This window comes from Grampus griseus, assembly GCF_964374135.1.
Source record: "Grampus griseus genome assembly, chromosome: 3".
NCBI lineage: Eukaryota > Metazoa > Chordata > Mammalia > Artiodactyla > Delphinidae > Grampus > Grampus griseus.
The window spans coordinates 75411328-75431421 of record NC_139019.1 but is presented as its reverse complement, the minus strand read 5'-3'; the positions used below and the strand labels follow the sequence as shown (position 1 = coordinate 75431421).

Here is a 20094-nt window from a genome sequence, read left to right as displayed (position 1 = left end):
TATAAAACATTTTCAACATCTATGAACAATTCCTTATGACTGATTCCTAGAAAGGGAACACCCTGGGACTTCCCTCGTGGTACAGTGGTTAAGACTCTGCGCTCGCAATTCAGGGGGCCCAGGTTTGATCCCTGGTCAGGGAACTAAATCCCATGTGCCGCAACTAAAGACCCAGCGCAGCAAAATAAGTAAATAAATAAATAAATATTTTTTGAAGAAAGAAAGAAATGGAACACCCTTAATACTCTGTCACCTCCATACACTGCAGCTGTCATGTAAATACCTCTTACGTCTTTAAGGATTAAATAGCTGACTTTAATATTCGTTATTGCAAAGGTAACACATTAAACAACTGGATCTTTTACAGTGTGAGTTAAACAAACAACCTGTTTCATTTTGATGAGTTCCCAAACTTCTAAACATATTTGTTCTCCATGTTACTATCACATCTGTTTAATCTTTTTTTTTTTTTTTCCGGTACGCGGGCCTCTCACTCTTGTGGCCTCTCCCATTGCAGAGCACGGGCTCCGGACGCGCAGGCTCAGTGGCCATGGCTCACGGGCCCAGCCGCTCCGCGGCATGTGGGATCTTCCCAGACCGGGACACGAACCCGTGTCCCCTGCATTGGCAGGCGGACTCTCAACCACTGCGTCACCTGTTTAATCTATTTTTATTGCCTGCTTTTATCTTACTCTATAACCAGTGGAGTTACCTCTTTAAGCATGGCTGATAAGACTTCCACCTCCAGGCTTGCTCTGTTCAGCCCATCTAGAGGCCTGGGAAGTCAGCGTGTAAATGGGTTTATCTTTCAAATAGCTTCTTATATTTAATTTCTTTCTCTTTTCTATACCTAAAGCAAACGTAAGTGTAATAAGACTTTTCTTTCTTTCTGCTTGATTGTAGCCATCAATCTTCACTATTATCCTAATGCAAAGATTAGAACATGGTGGTGACTGCTCAGCCCACAGTGGAAATGCAATTTGATACAAGTTTTTTGGAGAGCAATATAATAAAACTGTATCAAAAACCTTAAAAATAGGGCTTCCCTGGTGGCGCAGTGGTTGAGAGTCCGCCTGCCGATGCAGGGCACACGGGTTCGTGCCCCGGTCCGGGAAGATCCCACATGCCGCGGAAGCGGCTAGGCCCGTGAGCCATGGCCGCTGAGCCTGTGCGTCCGGAGCCTGTGCTCCGCAACGGGAGAGGCCACAGCAGTGAGAGGCCCACCTTAAAAATATTTATGGCCCTTTATCAGCAATTCCATTGCTAGGAATCAATCATAAGGAATTAATCAGAGCTGCTGAGAAAGTTTTATATGCAAGGATATTCATCGAAGCATTATTTGTAAAAGGAAAACATGGAAATAAATGTCTCACAGTATGGAATTAGACAAATCACCTATGGATTAGCCATGCGATAGACTACTGTGGCGTCGTTAAAAAGGTTGATTTTGAAAAATATTAAATGACAAATCATTGTGATTTATACTCAAAGGAAAACTGCAGGTTAGTAGTGTTGTAGTAATCAAAGCCAGCCCAGTTTTTAGAGTGATAACTGTGAACCTGACATGCCCAGTGCTTCATGTACATTATCTTTTTCAAACCTCACACCAGTCTTTGAAATAAGTACTCATGTGCTTCTTTCATGGAGAGTAAAGTGATGTGCAGGTAGCAACTTTCTGAAGAGAACAAATCTGGGAGGCAGACTCTGAACCTCGGCTTGTCTGCTTCCAAAGCCCGAGCTCCTGACAGCTGCATCTCCACCTTTCAGAGGGAGAGCAGTCCAGGATGACGTTAACAGTCGTGCAAGAAAAATCTAAGATTGTCAGTTATTCATTATGTAAAGTCTCTTTATCGTTCGACTTGCAGGAGCCCTGATATACTAATGTATAGTGTTTATCTCCAAGGGAGGGATCTAGTAGGCAGATTCCCCAAACTTGCATCATATGGGAGCCCCCATTTCCCAGGGGATGAACAATTATTGCAAGATGGCACACAATTGAGAAGTGTTGAACTATGCCGTACTACTCTACACATAGCATTTTAAAAGTATGTAGAGAAAAACAAATATTGAAAGGATATAAAAACTCTATGCTAGGGGCTTCCTTGGTGGCGCAGTGGTTGAGACTCTGCCTGCCGATGCAGGGGACGCGGGTTCATGCCCTGGTCCGGGAAGATCCCACATGCCGCAGAGCGGTTGGGCCCGTGAGCCATGGCCGCTGAGCCTGCGCGTCCGGAGCCTGTGCTCCGCAACGGGAGAGACCACAACAGTGAGAGGCCCGCGTACCGCAAAAAAAAAAAAAAAAAAAGAAACTCTATGCTAGAGAGCTTATAGTTTATATGTTTATATGGTAGGATTGTAAGCAATTTTAATTTTTATCTGGGCAATTTCCAAATTTCCTATAATGAAAGCAGCTTAATTTTATTAAGATTAAAAAAATTTAAAAGAAACCTCATTTTTTAAAATGCTCTTTGATTCACAGGTATTACCCTGTAACCACTCTACAGAGGATTTCTAGCTCTGGGCACTTCCTTTACCCCAACATTCTATGTCCGGCTGCCCATATTTCTTGAATGACCCACTGTATTACTGGAAACCCAGCATAATGTCTTCAACAGATCCTTCTTTTCACTCTTCCCTTGTCCCCTAACCATGGTGTCTTTTCTATAAGGAACACATCCTTCTTAAACACTTCAAGGGTAGAATCTTGATTCTGCTTTCCATATTGAGCTGCTTGTTGCCTATTCCTACTGTATTATCATGTTCAGTTGATTCGTTCCCACAGTTCTCTTAGAAGCAGTCTTTCTCTACAACCCATTGCAACAACCTTGGTCCATCTTACTATTATTTAATATGTTTTCAAAACTGTTTTTGTTATACCGTTCTACTGCTCAAGAACCTACAGTAGCTTCTGCTTCTCCCACACTGCCTGGCTTGTTTCCTGGAGCACCCAACACTCTTCTCCGCTCCAGTTGTCAGTCTTCTCTCTTGTCTTTAAGACACAGTTATTCTACAATTTTAACTTTTATTTATTGCTTACTCTCAACTTTGAGCCTTTATTTATGTAGTTTTCGCTCCTGAAATGCCCTTGGTTCTCTATCTTGCCTTTTTAAATTCTCCATGCAAGTACAGTATGAACCCTTCTACCCTGACTTTCTGACAGTTATTCTCTCTAACAGTTCCATATAATCTGCACAGAAAGACATGATCCATGTGATTCATGATCCAACATGTTCAGAACAGAGGAACCCAGGATAGCAATAAAAGTAGTTTCAAAATAACTCAACTTATTTATTTGCATTTGTCAAGCATTGCAATGGGAATTCCTAGACCACCATCATGTGACCTTAAAAATCTTTACCTTTCCATCCATTTCCTCACATAAATCAGCTGTTGCTTTGTGTTTTTCATCCTTAAATTATCCTCCAAAACTCCATTCCTCACCTTAGCAACTAAAATGAACTGTTCAGGGAAATACACATGGGTTGAATGATGATAAACTAAAAATATATTATGCTTTTTTTTTGGAAAGGGTGAGGATGAGATTAAAATATTTAATATTATGATGTATCTTAGTAATTTAGTCACCTATTTGCTCATTTATTTACACCTGTGCATTGTTTCAGAAAGATTTAAGTTGGCTTTTAATAGTATTAAATATATTAAGATAATGAATTAAAAGTAGGTGAGAAGGAAGAAACAGAGCAAGGAGGACATGAAATTAAGACTTACAATAAGAGTTAGAAATGCATAAATAGTTGTATGCACCGTAAATTTGTCTATAGGGTTACTAGAGAATGCCTACCAAGTATATAAATTGGTAAAAATAGAATTTTTCATGTTCTCCTAGAACTCCTGGAATAGAGTTTAGAAGAGTTTGCTTTAGGGAAAATATATGTATTTTCAAAGCAATAAGTAAAATATATTATATTCATTATCCCTAGCAGTGTTACAGGCTAACAATGTGAGTTGATTTAGAAAGGGTAATCAGTTTCATGCTAGATTAAACTAAGGTATGTGGAGAATATATTCATCTCAGTGTTAATACTATGACAGCACACTGTACTTTCATATAAATGTTCAAGAAAGAATACTATCTTAGTCAATTATACTGTTGCATTATAAAGTTTTTTTCTTATTATTTTCCCAACTTTCATCATCTTGTGGTTCTTTCCGTAGTTCCAAATACTTTTCAGGTCTTCCTTAGCTAAGGAGGTCATAACTGGACACTGAATCCAAGTAGCATAATCAGTGTGAGTGAACAGTCCATTCATTTTACACTGCTCATTTTCTTTTATGATGACATGATGTTTTGATTCATGGCCAGTCCATTCTGAGCTGTGGATATTTCTTTCTACTATGCTTTTGTTTCCATTATGGTTTTACTCAATGTAATCCTGTTTTGGACTTATATGCTTTTTTTCCCCTCCCTAAATATTAAACTACCTTTGGCTTCATTATATTATATGCTATGTGGATCTTCCCATTTACGCAGTTTACCAAGATGTGTTCATTCATTCTTTCAATAAATGCATTTTAAAATTTTTCTCCAAGTAAGGCATATGCTAGGTATAAGTGGTGAGGGAAGAGATAGCCAATAAAATTTCTTTGCAGGTTCATCTACTTTGGCCTGGCTATTAAATATTGAAAATCTTTAGCATTCTATCATAGAACCTTTTGTAGGTGAACTCACACATGTCTGTGGTTTCATGTACTTTTTAAGTGGCCCCCAATTCAAATCTCTGCTTTCAGTCTCTTCTAGGACTACAGACCTATATATTCATGGATGTGAATCGTACATGAATGTCTTCCTCAGGTTTATACCTGATGAGCACAGAGATACCTCAAACTCAACATGACAAAAATTGAACTTAGGATACTCCCCTCCAAATTGATCCTCTTTCATTTTCCCCCATTTTGACTAATTGTACCTGCATGTGATTGTATAAGGCAGAGACCAGAAGGCAACCCGAATACCTCCCTCTTTCTCTTCTACTAGATCCAGTTCATTACTAACTCTCGTTAATTTTAGCTCCTAATATCTGTGCTCCATAGTACCACCTTCGCCTTAGTGCATCACCTCTCTCCTGACTACTGCAGTGGCTCCTTGGTTTCCTCCCGTGTATATGTTGACTCCAATATTCTCCAAACTATAGCCAGAGACTTCTCAAACCAAAATCTATTTTCAAAACTAAGTTTTATCATTTCACACTTATAGCTCACAGCCCTCCATGAATTCCCCTTTATCCTTAAGCATGCACAAAAAATTTACCATGGCCTGTAAAACCTACATAGATGTGGCTTACCCTCCTCTGCAACCTCTTCTGATACCACACTACCCTGTGATTTTGCTCCTCACACATTAACCTTTTTCACATTTCCTTGCCATGAAATGTACCATTCTGCCACAGGATCTTTGCACATGCTTTTCCCTTTCCTTGAAAGGTCTTCTTCTCCTTTCATCTAGTAATGTCAATGTATCTTCCTATCTCAGTTCCTATCTCAGTGTGACTTCTGTAGGGAAGCCTTTCATCAACCCCAAAGACTAGCGTACTTCTTCTCACTACATCTTCTAATAGCATCTTTTGCTTTTTCTTGATTGAGTTTTTATGGTTGTAATTTTATCTTTATTTGTATGACCATTTAAACCATGCATGTATTCCCTGCTGAATTCTGTAAAAACAATGGGTTTGTTTTTTACTTACTGTTGTGTCTCCATGGCCTTGCACACAGAAATCACCCAACAAATGTTGGTTTAATGACTAAGTGAATTAAGGAACAAATGAGTTATTGTAGTATTGTTTCAGATATTGCCACATTAAATGGTACTTTTAACTCTTTTCAAACATTTGATCTGAGTGGTCAAGCTCAGTGATGGGAAGAAAGCTCTTGTTGGGGAGGTGGCTTCTAGTATCCTCAGGAGAGAACATCTGGGGAGGAGGACAAAAGAGAACTTTGGTCTCCCAGCTGCTGCTGTCAGGCTGTTCCATAGGACTGAAGAGAAAAGCTTAGAGAACTTGTACTCTGATGCGGTGCCAAGCTTTGACCTGGAGCCAACAGTCAGGGGAGAAGTAATGGGAGCTTTTGAACACCAAAGCTCTAACATGGCTGTTCCAGAGTGTGGATGGACAAGCAGCTGGATCTTTGAAAAGATTTTCAGAGAAAAAGTCATATGTTTGTGGAGCAGTTACTAAAAGAAATGAAAATGTCAGGTGAGCTGGTTACTTGATATAGCTAGATATTTCTACATATCTTTCCTTTTCTATTATGGTTTAAAGGTATTATATAAATAAGAATATAGCAATGGAACCAACAATGAGATAATAAGAAACAACTATAGGTTTTCACATTAGACAGACAACGTTTGCAGACCTGTATAGTTTTGTGATTTGGAAAGTTAGTTAAATAGTTTATATTTTTGTGAGGAAGTTAAGACATAAATACAGTATGATCTTATTGATCTACTTGAAAACAGCACATAATACCATTGTCTACTTCCCCCATCTTGAAACATCTTCTTCCCTTAGCTTCTGAGATATTCTCATGGCAGAGTTATGAGGATTTAATTAGCTAATGTGCCTACAAGGCACCCATCACATAAGTGCTTACTAAACAATCATTCAGTACTGCTGTGTTAGTAAAGAGCTGTATGTTTCAGAAAGTGGAAGGTCTTATCAATTATCCAAACATGTTAAAAGGACCAGCTCCAAGTATGATAAAGTGGAAAGAATATTGAACTATTTTCTCATTGAGTCTCTGCACTTATCAGAAGTGTGATGCCAGGGGAGACCTTTCTTGAACTCCTGTAACAGGATATTTATTATCTGGTAGACAAGGACCAATAATAGTTAAAGGCTCCAGAGAGATAACTTCTGCTCCTCTAAAGGGATGGTTAAGTGATTTAGTAGTCTCCAGTGTCTTATTGACTCAGGTGCTAGGGGACTTCTGGGGGAGTCCAAAAGTGATGGCTGACATGTAGTATCAACATTATTTTTAAAATTAAAATTAGATTCTTGTGTATTTTTAGAAATAAGGTACACTAACCTGTGTAACACTAAAGTGTGGAGCTAGGGCTATGAGTTTGGGGCACTAATATATCTTTGGGTGATTTTCAAGAAATGGGGTCATCCCAAGTGAAAAAGTTTAATTTACTAAAATCAAGAAATAATTCACATCCTCACAGGTTGAATGCCTATCCTTTAAGTTGCATACCAGGTAGTGTGGATACCATCAACTCTGAAAAACTGAGACTCTTTAAGAGTATCAGTTTACCTCAGTGGACAAAGTTATTAAAAATCAAGGCAAATCCTATATATAAACATGCAGGTGACCCCTGTCTGATTTCTATTTATTGAATCATCTCTAATTATAAATATCATAGAGACATGGCTATACCCATTATAGAGATTAAAATGTATGCAAACATTTTCAATGTTATAACTACATATATTTTGCACATTCTTGATTAAAGTGATGAAGAAAATACTTTGGGTTTTTGTTTTCCCCCCTCAGCTTTTTTCCCCAGGTACTAAAGAGAAAATGTTAGAATTGTTTTAAATATTTGTCTCCCCAGAAAGATTTGGAAGGATTAGTTTTGGAAAGGCAAAAGTAGTATAGTAGTACGGAGCTTTTCCTCCTCTGCTTTCATTATCCCACTTTAGGGCTTTCACTCTCAGTTTCTCTTTAGTTATGCCCTTGCCTTTGTTCTCTGAATCATGTAACTTATGGTCTCTGGCATAAATTTGGCCCAGTAATCCGTGACAGGAACCATCTGGTCAAAATCAGTCCCTAGATACCTTAAATAACATGGCTCCAATTTGGGAATCAGCCTTGAGACCACAAACCCGAGTTTGAGTCAAAAACATGGTATCCTCAATCAGGAGGTTGAATAGAGCCAAACATCCTCAATGCTGGAAAATGCAACTTACCCACCAAATATCAACCAGGTTGAATGGAAGGAAACATGGAGTAGTGGAATAATCGTGGGTTCTGAAGTCAGAAAAACCTGGATTCAAAGTCCAGTTGCCATATTTATTAACGAAATGACCTTGGACTATTTTCGTAATATTCCTGAAACATACATTAAGTGAGATGAGTCCTAAGTGTCTCCATGCAGGTCTTATTTTGCATTTCCCCAAGAAGCAGACTCTGAGACAAGGATTAAAGTGAAATTAGTTTATTTTCTAAGTGAACGAAACACTAGAGGGGAATGAATAAGTGAGACAAAGAAAGAAAGACAGCAAATAAAGATTAGTGTAATCAAGCCAACTACCACAGGAGTAACTAGAACTTATACCTTCAGGGGAAATTCTTGGAGCCAGTGGGAAAGGCACATCTCAGAGTTTTCCCGCCAGGGCAACAAGGATGCTGAGGAATTTATTAGCAATTTTCATCCATCGTTGGTTGAAGGCTGCTCTGGAGGTGTTAATTTGCTGGCACTTCCGACCTGTATTGCTGGAAGGTAGAGAAATGCAGGTTCTGACAGCAAAAGGCCGGCCATTGTCAACTGAGTGGTAAGGGCAAGAGGATGTGGGGACATTGACATTTGTTCTAACCCTTGCACCACTGAAATCCACTCATTATTGATGTTAAGTTCTCTGGGCCTTATCATTGATTCTTCAAGGTGATGGCTGGTCAAAAAAAAAAAAAAGTTTTATTATGGTTGAGTTAATGGGACAAGTTAGAGTGTCTCCTGCTTCCATTATTCCTGAGTCTGCAAATGCTAATCATCATTACATTCCTCTACCACTTATTCTAGCTTCCCCTTACCCTCGGTCATCACATCTGCTTGCGTATGTTGCTTCCCTAGCATAGACATAGACCTTCATCCTCGAGATGTTGAACCATAACTACCATTCCCTTATCAGAATGTGGTTACTTTGGTCACCTATTTACGGTTATTACCAGTCATGAGAGCATCAAGAGGTGCCCTGGTGAATCCCTTGAGTTACAGACATACTCCTCCCTGTTCTCCATATGCAGTAGCAACCCTAGCTCCTCGGTGATAATCAGGGTTATTACCCTTACCAATATAGTAGCTCCTTTCTTCGCCTGCTAGACTGCTGGCATGGGAATCCAAAAATAACTAGAAGGCAGCTATAACATTAGGTTTAGTGGATTTATTCATGATCCCCTGGTAGAGGTGTGCATTTTCCAAGTCACCCCACCACAGAAACCAGGACCTTCACTCACCCAGAGCCTATGGGGAGTTATGGGAATGGAAGACACAAATTAAATTCCTAGTGGATAATCAGGAACTCTGGTGAGGAGGTGGCTTCTAGTATCCTTCGGAGAGGACTTTCAACCTGTGGCTCCTGGACCCATATGGTTTTTCTCTTAGGGACATAGAACCATATAATGGCTGTTCATTTAAAGTAAATACCAAGTGTTGAAGAACAGTGCCCAACACTGCTCGGTGTTATCCCCAAGCTGTGCATTTCAGAGTCCATTCCAATGTTCCCCTAGTCTGACAGCTTCTGCATGTTAAGTATATGGTAGGAGCAGTGACTCCCAAGGTCATGTGACCTGAGCAGTGAGGCTGCTCTTACTGCAGTCTGAACCTCCTACAGAGTCTTTGCTTGCCCTGTGCCCCACACACACCTGTGGTTGGAAGTCAAGCCATAGTGTACTGACAGGGCTAAGATTTTATAAATTTTCTACTGCAGTGTGAACACATACTAAAAAACTGCAGAAATTACAAGTGAACTACTTGATAAGTTTTCATAAAGTAAACACACCCAAATACAGCCAAGATTTTGAACAATGCTTCTCTAAAAATAATTTGTTAGTTTCATAAACTAATAATGACTGAACCCCACATTGCCTGGATTTGAAAAATTCCTTAGGCCTTTTCATGCCCCAGAAGTGCAGCACTAATTAGAGTATAAGCCTGATATAACCCAGCCATAAATTTGTCCTGTCTCCTAATACAAGATTTATGCATTCCAGTGGATTTATAAATTTTGTTCTCTTCTTTGTATTATAGTGGAAGTCAACATGTACATATTTGATACATATATACATATATTAAAATTTTCCTTTTCTGTCATTTTTTGTAAGGCTAATCTCACTTTCACAGCTCCTCCAGCTCAAAGGATGAGGGAACATATGCTTCTCCATATGCCCAGTGCCGACTCCTCAATGCATTTATTACTCGGAGCTTAGTGACTGAGGAATGTTTGTAATCTTTTATTTTTCCTTATAGTGAGTCATTCTACTGTACATTTCAAAATCTGTGATAAGTTGAAAGATCCAAGAATTGAGGTACATTTCAACAAACAGCTTCCCATCTGGTAAATGAGAAGTTTTGTTTATAACCAGGTATTCAAATAAGTGGTATGAAATGACATTCAAATTATTTTGTCTCATTACATGTCTAAAGGACTGAGCAAAAACACAAGCCTCCCTCCAATTCACCTGCATACTGCAGCCAGGTCAGGAAACTCATCTGCCTTAAATTCTTCAACAGGTCCAAAGTCCCCACCTTGGCTAATGAGACCCTCTATGAACTGGCCCCTGTCTTCCTTCTTCAAATTGTCTCTCAACAATCCCCTTCCTTTCCTAAACTCCATCAAACTGGATCTTTCAGTTCATTAATTGTATCCTTAAGTCAGCACTCAACTCAAGCAAAATCCATAGGTAGGAAATGCTAAAAAAAACTAAGTCAATTTTGATACACAGCTTACTACCAACTAGCTGCTTTTCATCTACCAGACCCCAAGCAAGTTTCTTGAAGTCAGCAGTTGGGGTTTAGGATAGAAACAGGGACAGCCATTGTGAGGATCTGCTTCAGTGTTTCAGTCCAAAAGGCTCACCTAGTGGTTTCTTCCTCTGGCACCATGTTTGGATTTTCTGCAAGAGCCAGACCAATCTGGGAATACCCAAAGGAATTCAGAACTGCTGAACTGACAGACCTTTTTCCTCTGGTCTGAGGGTTAAATAATTCCCCGCTTCTCTCTCCACCACCCATCTAGCTAACACTGCCTCACCAATTGCCAGGGAGTTTCTCCGTTTTGAGTTATGTTATCAGTCTCACATGGGAAGCCTGTGTTGGTCCAAAGTTCAGGTGATTTTGTGCATCATAAGGTTGTGAGATGTTCCAAATGCCCCAAGCCAAACCAAAGGGGAGATGCTTTTAAATTTCATTTTACATTTTCAGATCCTCTCACTTTTGTTTAAAGCAGCATTTTGGCAAAGCATCCTCTTTTTTTTAAGAGTTTATCTACCCATTTACGAGCATATGAGTCAATCAGCTAACATTGACAGAGCCTTAAATGTGCTTAGTTCATTGGTAAGAGCTTTGGGGTGTAAAACAAGTGTGCTCACAAGGCTTGAATCTGAGTGGAGAGATAAAGCTTTAATTGATGAAATAATAAAGTGCTAAAATCTGCATACTTACCATAAGTTCTTTAATTCAGAGTGAAATAGACTGCTATGGAGAGAAAGTTTTAGTGAAGTCTCTACAGAGAAAGTGATATTTTTGTGGCAAATTGAAGGATGCGTAAGATTAAGTATAGGGTCATCTGGAGGTTGCTGCTCAGGTGGCAGCCAAGGTGGACCTGTATGGGCACAAAGGCACAGAGGCAGGAAAGATAATACCAACTAGGCCTATCCCTGCTACCTGTGCTCCAGAAAGCACTGCCTTCCACAGTGGTTCTCAAACCTTAGTGTGCATCAGAATCTCCTGGAGAGGGCTTGTTAAAACACAGATTTCTGGGGCCCATTCCCAGAATTTCTGATGGGGTAAGACCTGGGAATTTGCATTTTTAACAAGTTCTCAGGGCTTCCCTGATGGCACAGTGGTTAAGAAGCCACCTGCCGATGCAGGGCACACGGGTTCAAGCCCTGGTCTGGGAAGATCCCACACGCCACAGAGCAACTAAGCCCATGTGTCACAACTACTGAGCCTGCTCTCTAGAGCCCGCGAGCCACAACTACTGAGCCTGCATGCCACAACTACTGAAGCCCGCACTCCTAGAGCCCGTGCTCTGCAACAAGAGAAGCCCCCGCAGTAAGAAGCCCATGCACTGCAACGAAGAGTAGCCCCCACTGATCGCAACTAGAGAAAGCCTGCACGCAGCAACAAAGACCCAAATGCAGCCAAAAATAAATATATAAAATAAATTTATTTTAAAAAACCCCAAAACAAGTTCTCAGGTGATGCTGATGCTGTTGGTCCAGGGCCCAAGCTTTGGAAACCTTTGCTCTAGACTATGATGATGGTTCACCACTCAGTACATTTCATCTGGAAACGATGCTGCAAATCGTCTCTCTCAGTGATACTCTTTGTTCTGCTTTCTTCCACGCTAAAGCATATGGTCTTCTCATTCACACCTTTACATTTCTCAATCTCATCTTTCCTTCCCAGTGCCACCCTAGTCCCACAACCCTTATCTCCACAATCAGATTGAGTGTGGTCATTTCCTGCCATTTTTTTGTTGTAGTTGTAAGTTGATATCAGATGCTGTGACCTTTAGCCAGTCTAAACCTTGAGACTTTAGAAGGAAAAAGTGAATAATGTTATCAGTGTTCAGTTTCTACCTTATTTCCTTATCTCTTGCAGATTCATTGGTAAATTAATGTGGTGATGTGGGGGACCTGATTTTAATTTTCTATTCAACACTGATTATAATTTGCCAAGTAGAAGCTTATTTGCCTTGGAATTATTTCTCTTTGATAAACTGATTACCCAAGTAGGTAGCAGTGTGACTGTTAGAGTGGTTCTGATAATTGCATGTTGATTTAAGGCTTTACATATTAAATAATTAGATTATGGTTGACCTTTGACAGAAGCTTTGAATTCCTTTCATTTTATCAGCAATCACAGTACATGGCAAATTAGTAGCCAAAACACATTGTAACTTCTCTCCATGAATAATGAAAGAAGTTAATAGCACATAGTAGGCACTCATGTATTTGTTGAATGAACAAATAAATGCATTAAAAAATGCATAAATAATTTTTATTTGCTCCATGAAGCTAAAACAGACATAGTTCCATGAAATATACGCATGGTTATTTTGTATCAGTTTTAAATTTGGCAGGTTACCAAATGTTAATTTGCTTTTAGCTAGTAGAGATTAAATGTAATTCCTTCCCTGAGCAGCCCTAAAGTAAGCAAGCATGAAAGCATTTTCACAGTAATCTGGGAGGAATTGACATTTAAAGGAGTTAGCATTACATCTGTACTTTAAAGCTATTAATTTCATAGATAAATTAACTTCATTACTCCATCTTTATCTTGCATTTTGAAAGGACTCCATCAACTGGACGATTGACAGCCGAGGGTCAGTTGAAACTGCTGTTATCCCAGCCAGGCTGTAATTGGAACCTGCTTCTGGAAACCCTACTGCATCATGATGGTCTTTTACTGAGAATCTTGCTAAAGAGCTCAAGTGAGTATTTGTAGTTATGAGAATGTCCTGAAAAAACCCAGTCATTGCTCAAGTTGAATGGAATTTTTTTCCTACTTGAATGTTGGCAGAGGGATGAAACCAACTGCATTATATCAATAGTCAGTGGGGTTAGCAGCAGGCAAAATATTGAGAAACTTTATAAACCTATTGGAAAGATTTTTTTCAGGGATTCTGAATGAGGGCAAAAAATATTTTTATATAATACTGTCCTATCATAAACTATCATAATATAGAAATATATCAATATATAGGGTTTGAAATGCCTAAGAATATTATGGGAACACAGTTATATGTCCAAAACAGAAGAGAGAGAGAGAGCGAGAGAGAGAGAAAGGGAGAGAGAGATTGCTTTAGAGCCACATTAGACATTTCAGTGGATCATGAAGAATGCGTATATAACTTATGAACAAGCAAGCATGGCTTACAGCCATATCACTGAGGCATGGAGAAGTAATCATGAGAAAATTATGAATGGAAATTGAAGAGTAATAGAGGACCATACTTCTCTTAATTAGACTTTCTTTCTTCCCCTGTAAGTACTATTTTAGAAAATGGTAAGTAATGTTATGCCAGTCTCATAGTATATCCTACTGCTCTCCTGCTACATCTATAAAGAGTTTTCTAACCATCTTCACATACCCCTACACATTTCTTCTGTTCTATACTGTACGTGTAGCCAGATTAATTTTTATCAATCACTAGTTTCAGTATAGTTTTCTCTAATCAAAATCTTTTTTCCCTAGTTCCCCATCAACCTACAGGAACAAATCCCTGTCCTTTGGCCATTCAAATATGGCCCCAGACTAGTTTTGTAAGCTTTTTCCCCACTATTCTCTTGTGTATGTGTGCGCACGCACGCGCAATCACACACAAACACACATACACACCCATTTCAGCCATTGTCCCCAAAGCCCCAGGCACATGCTCCTTCCACACCTTGGCTCACCCATTTTTCCTCCTTGAAAGACCCTCCATAGACAACCCAGCCTCCACCAATGGGCAAAGGCCACTGATGTTCCAGATCTCTGAACACTGTAGCTCACACTGATGTCTCCCTCCCTCCTCTGAACTTCACGGTGTCTGTTATGGTGGCTGCTGCCCTTAGCTTACTCTGCCTTGTATTGTTATTATATTTGTATATGAATGAGGCAAATGTTACCAGGCCCAACCAGCCTGTTGGTATACAAATGAAGTTCATAGCATTCCCAGTCCAGATTGTTCCAGTCATGTCTGGAATTTTTGGTTTCTCAGATCTGCTCATGACCAGTTCCCCATATTCTTCTCTTCTGTACACCCTGATGTTTGCTTCCCAAAAGCCACTTAGGGGAAGTGCCTCACTACTGAGCCCTTTGCTTCTCTCCTGGTGCTCTCAAATTCATAAAATCTTGTGGTTCCAAAGGTCACTACAACTCCTCCAGTGTCACTGTGTTCCAAGAAGTTCAGAGGTTACCTCTCCTCGAAACCCTGAATCTGTCTTTATTCTCTTAGCCCCCAAGCCGTACTCTGTGGGCCTTAAATCTTACAGAGTTGAACTGAAAACATTATCTTTACCTTCAATATCTATAACTCCACTCTCCTAAAGGGAAAACAGGTGCTAGGGAAACTAATTGCTCAAGTAGCCAACATATATTGTTTACTTATTAGTTGTCAGGCACTGTGATTCTTAAAACCTTATAAAGTAAATATAATTATTTTCATCATGTTAAAAATAACATTAGAGTTTAAGATAATGTTATTTTCCAAGAGACACATGTAGCTGATAAATGGTGGGTAACCCAGGATTCTGAACCCAGCTGGAGCTTTCTTTCCCTTACCCTTCTATACAAATACTCTTGCAAATTAAATCCTGGAGTGGACCAGGGGTATCTGCAAAAACTGTAATCTGTCCACTCTCAGGTTGAATCAACCAGGACACCCCAGTGCACATGCATTTAACTGTTCTTTCCAGCTATTAGTGGAAATTAGTGTTGATCATAGATTTTTATTTTCATATTCCTCCTCAAGCTAACACAGTGCTTTTTACAGAAAAAGTCCAGTGATTGGCCAGTGATCCATTAGAATATAAAATATGGAGCTTCCATTAAACTTTATAACCTGAGCTTTCAGGCAAGGTGACTACACAACACAGATAGTATCTGACATGGCTGGAGAGTTACTCTAATATAACTCATGAAACTCATGGGCATGGTCCCAGAAGAGAAATGGTTTCCTCTTGATAGAATTATATAGAACAGCCTGGAAAAACAATTGTGATCAAACATTGGACTATACTGATATAGCCACTAAGTACAGGAATAGCAACTGTGGTTAAATGAATATTTAACCATGTTTTCTTACAAAAAAATTCCACATTTACATACCAAAAATATTACATCTACCTTTTGTACGTATAACGTGATATTGTTTTTGAGGGACTTACAGGTTACTAAAGGTACTATATTGTATCTCCTTCAGTTCTGGTTCTTATGGAATACAGAAGTGTATTTACCCAACCTGCTCAAATATCTATCAGTTTTTGCAAAGGTTTTTAGGTGTTTGATCAGGGTTACATAACTGCCTTGGTATTGTCTTGTATTGAATTTTATTAGCTACTTCAAATATTGTAAGGATGAAGTGACAGAATTTACTAATCGATTGATTGACTGGCTGACTTATTAAGCTGCAGTAGAAACCTGTCACTTTAATTTAGAAACAGTATATTCAGGGAATCTTATTAACTAGACTAAGATGGAAATTATTATGCACCTAAAAATACATACGTAATATTTTTTCAGAGATTTTGTTTTCATTGAACACCATTTGGTAATTTAGAAGTTTGATCATATTTTTAGGAAAGCAAAATTTTAGAGTAAAATATGCTGATTAGGTGTTTCAAGCATCATAACTATTGGGCTTTTTATGTGAGAGTTTTCCTTTATAAATAGTGTCTTTTTGGTCTAATTGATAAAATTTAACTTTTGTTAAATTGGCTCAGGAATAAGAATAGAGATTTTAAATACATATTTTTATTTTTATTTATTTATTTATTTGGCTGCATTGGGTCTTATTTGTGGCACATGGGATCTTCGTTGCCGCATGTAGGATCTTCATTGCAGCATGCAGGCTCTTAGTTGCGGCGTGTGGGCTCTTTAGTTGCGGCATGCATGCGGGATCTAGTTCCTTGACCAGGGATCGAACCCAGGCCCCCTGCATTGGGAGCAGAGTCTTAGCCACTGGACAACCAGGGAAGTCCCTAAATACATATTTTTATTGTACATATTTTAAAACAAGGTCCTCTTCATCCAATAAGCAATTATTAAATTCTGTTAGGTAGAGAATTTTTGATAGACAACCATATATTATAAAGATTAAAATATATGAGGTTTATCTCTTTTATATCTGTAGCTTTTGGTCTTGCTCTATGAAAATGATTTATCAGAATTTCTATTTATTTTAAAAAGAATCAGCTGAGCCTATATGGAAATAACTTTCTTGTAATATGAGATACAACTTCACTGAAGGTCAGAAAATAGTAAAATTTAGTAAATGAATGAATAGTAAAATTTTAATTTATTCATTAATAATAAAAATGTCATAGGCTGCAAGCTTCTAGGAAGCTTGGATAAAGTTCAATGGGCATGAGAAGGTAATGTTTGTTGGTTTTATTTTTAAGATGGGCCATCCTAAATTTGAAGGAAAAAAAACCTCTCAAGTACAAATGTTTATAGAAGATTTTAAATTTGTAAAACACTATTTTGGATTAGTGACGTTAAAAACCCAGGGCAATTGTTTTGACATTACCTCACTGAGGCCACATGGCCTTAACCAGTTTCTTACTTGTGGCATCAAAAGAACAAATATTTGGCAATTTCCCAATTGTTAGCAGGTAGCCTTTTCCTGCTAGTGACATTTGAATGAAGTGTAACTAACTTTCTTTCCTTTGCCCATTGCCTCAAGAATGATTCTCAGTGAAACTTCTTGGCTTCTGGTGATATTCAGTAATAACATAACAACCACAACCAACTAGCAAACACATAATATTTCACATGTTCTAGACACGGCTTCTAAGTCTTTAAATGTGTTCACTCACTGAATCCTCAAAACAAACTCTGTGTGGTAGGTACAATTATCATCTCCTTTTGACAGATGAGGAAAGTGAGACACAGAGAAATCAAGTCGTTTGTCCAAGTCAACAGCTAATAATCAGCAAAGCAGGATTTGATTCAGACAGCCGGTGTGCAGGGACTGTGCTTTCACCCACCACACTTGTACGGCATCCTGGCAGAGCCACAGAAAGTTTACAAAATTGCAGGGTTGCACAATTTATGAGAACTATCAGGAACCTCTATCGTGGATAATTTTGCTAGTACAATCTGTACTTTTCAACCTTGTAACAAAGTGCCAAAAGATAGTCAAGAAACTGACCTACAGAAAATTCTAAATAAATGGCTGCCACCACTACAAAGGTTTGGTTGACTTAAAATGAATTAATCAATTCAAATTCTCTGACTTTATGGTTAATGTTTTCTTGATCTTTTGGGTAATGAGGAATATTGTGGCAGAAGCTTGGTGTTTTATTGTACATTATGTGTGTGTGAGTTTCATTTTATAAGTATTTATGACCAAAGTGCTGCTTCATGACTGTCTTGAAGGAAGTGACCAAAAGTAAAAATATGCTCCCTCTTGGTACCCTTAGTGCACCTAACTTCAATGTCTTTGGCTGCTTTCACTAGTGACAACATCTGTATTCTTACTTGTTCAGTATTTTTTTCTTTGCTGGATTTATACCCTGTTCTTACCGAGAACAGTAGAATCATATTTGTGTGTTCTTGCCTTAGTCTTTCCAGCCAAGGATCCTATCCGCGAATGATGACAGACTAGCCTAGAATATCAGTGGTCTCCATAGAATTATTACAGTCCCAGAAACAGTTATCATCTAGGGTCTGTGCTGTGTCTCCATGAGGGTAGGGTGGTTGTAGGGTATGATTATGTAAAGCAAGGCTTCTGGACTTTACAGTGCAAAAACATTATCTGGGGAGCTGGTTAAAACTGCAGATTCTGATTCAGTAGGTCTTGGATGGGACCTGAGATTCTGCATTTCTAACAAGCTCCCAGGGAATGCTGCTCCTGATGCTGCTATCCCCTGGACCACCTTTTGAGTAACAAGGCCATCGAACAAGGTATCTGTTACTATAGATGGCAAAAAATTGGGGTATGTGATTTGTCTTTCCAATGTATTATGCTTTTAAAGAGACATAATTTCCCCCCCCCCCCTCCGGTACGCGGGCCTCTCACTGTTGTGGCCTCTCCCGTTGCGGAGAACAGGCTCCGGACGCGCAGGCTCAGCGGCCATGGCTCACTGGTCCAGCCGCTCCGCGGCATGCGAGATCTTCCCGGACCGGGGCACGAACCCGTGTCCCCTGCATCGACAGGTGGACTCTCAACCACTGCGCCACCAGGGAAGCCCTAAAGAGACACAATTTACTTAAGATTATTTATAATCCATTTTGTCAGAACGTTCACAGAAGTCAGAAAGCTTGGTCTTATTCAAATACAGAACGGATTATGTCACTCCCCTGCTAAAAACCTTTAGTGGCTGCCCACTACTTATAGAGTACAGACCCTAATCCTTAAGACACAAGCAATGTCCATTGTGCTCTGGCAATGGCTGACTTGTCCAGCATCGGGTCCATGCAAGCTTAACATGCATATTCTGGTCTAGGTTGTGCATCTTAGATTTGTATATTTATAATAGCAATGTCCCTGTAGAAGTATCTTGAGAAAAGAGGCAGATGCTCCAACACCAGTGACCTTTCAATTAATTGGCCCAAATTCCACGTTCTTTCCTGTTACAGAACCCTTGAAATGTTATTTTTTTGAGCCTAGAATCTTCTTCCTTTTCATTTTCCTGGCAACTGATAATCATCTTTTAGCTTCAGTATTACTTCCTAGGAAGTCATCTTTGATCATCCCATAACGTCCCACCATAATTCCTTTCGTAACACTCGTCACAATTTTAAGTGAAAGGTTAAATGACATAATTGAGTATTTAATCCCTGTGTCAGCCATTGCAAGCTCTAGAAGGGCAGGGACAGCTCATCATTGTTCCCCAGTACTTGGCTTGGTTCTCGACACTTGAGACTGGTACTGATCACATAGAAGGTACATAAAAAGTATTTGTGAATCAATGAAATTTCCAGGAAAAAATTCTACTTCATTCATTAGTGTTGTGATCTGTCTAAACTTCAGTCTCCCCATTTCTAAATTAGGGTACTAATAATGACCTTACGTGTTTATTTTGAGGTTTAAAAAAGTAAATAGGGACTGCCCTGGTGGCACAGTGGATAAGACTTCACGCTCCCAATGCAGAGGGCCCGTGTTCAATACCTGAACTAGATCCCACACGCATGCCACAACTAAGAGTTCACATGCTGCAACTAAGGAGCCCACCTGCTGCAACTAAGGAGCCCACCTGCCACAACTAAGACCCAGCACAACCAAATAAATAAATTTAAAAAAAACCTAATTAAAAAAAGTAAATAAACATAAAGCACCATTTTTTGAAACCTAGTAGATACTTAATTTCTATTAGATTCTTTTCTTCTTTTACACTGTCTGGAAAAATATGCTTGATATATTTTTCTTCTCTCATCACTCCTCCTGTGCTTTCCATGCAGTGGTCTCTCCCTCAGCTTCTCAGTAA

General features: G+C 39.2%; 1 protein-coding gene across 1 annotated transcript in view; it reads left to right on the top strand.

The window, feature by feature from the left end:
* KIAA0825 overlaps window positions 1-20094 on the top strand; it is a 369265-nt gene that overhangs the window by 114279 nt on the left and 234892 nt on the right. The window contains 2 exon segments of the mRNA XM_082651636.1: window positions 13168-13214; window positions 13216-13391. Coding sequence (XP_082507762.1) covers window positions 13168-13214; window positions 13216-13391 — 223 coding nt within the window.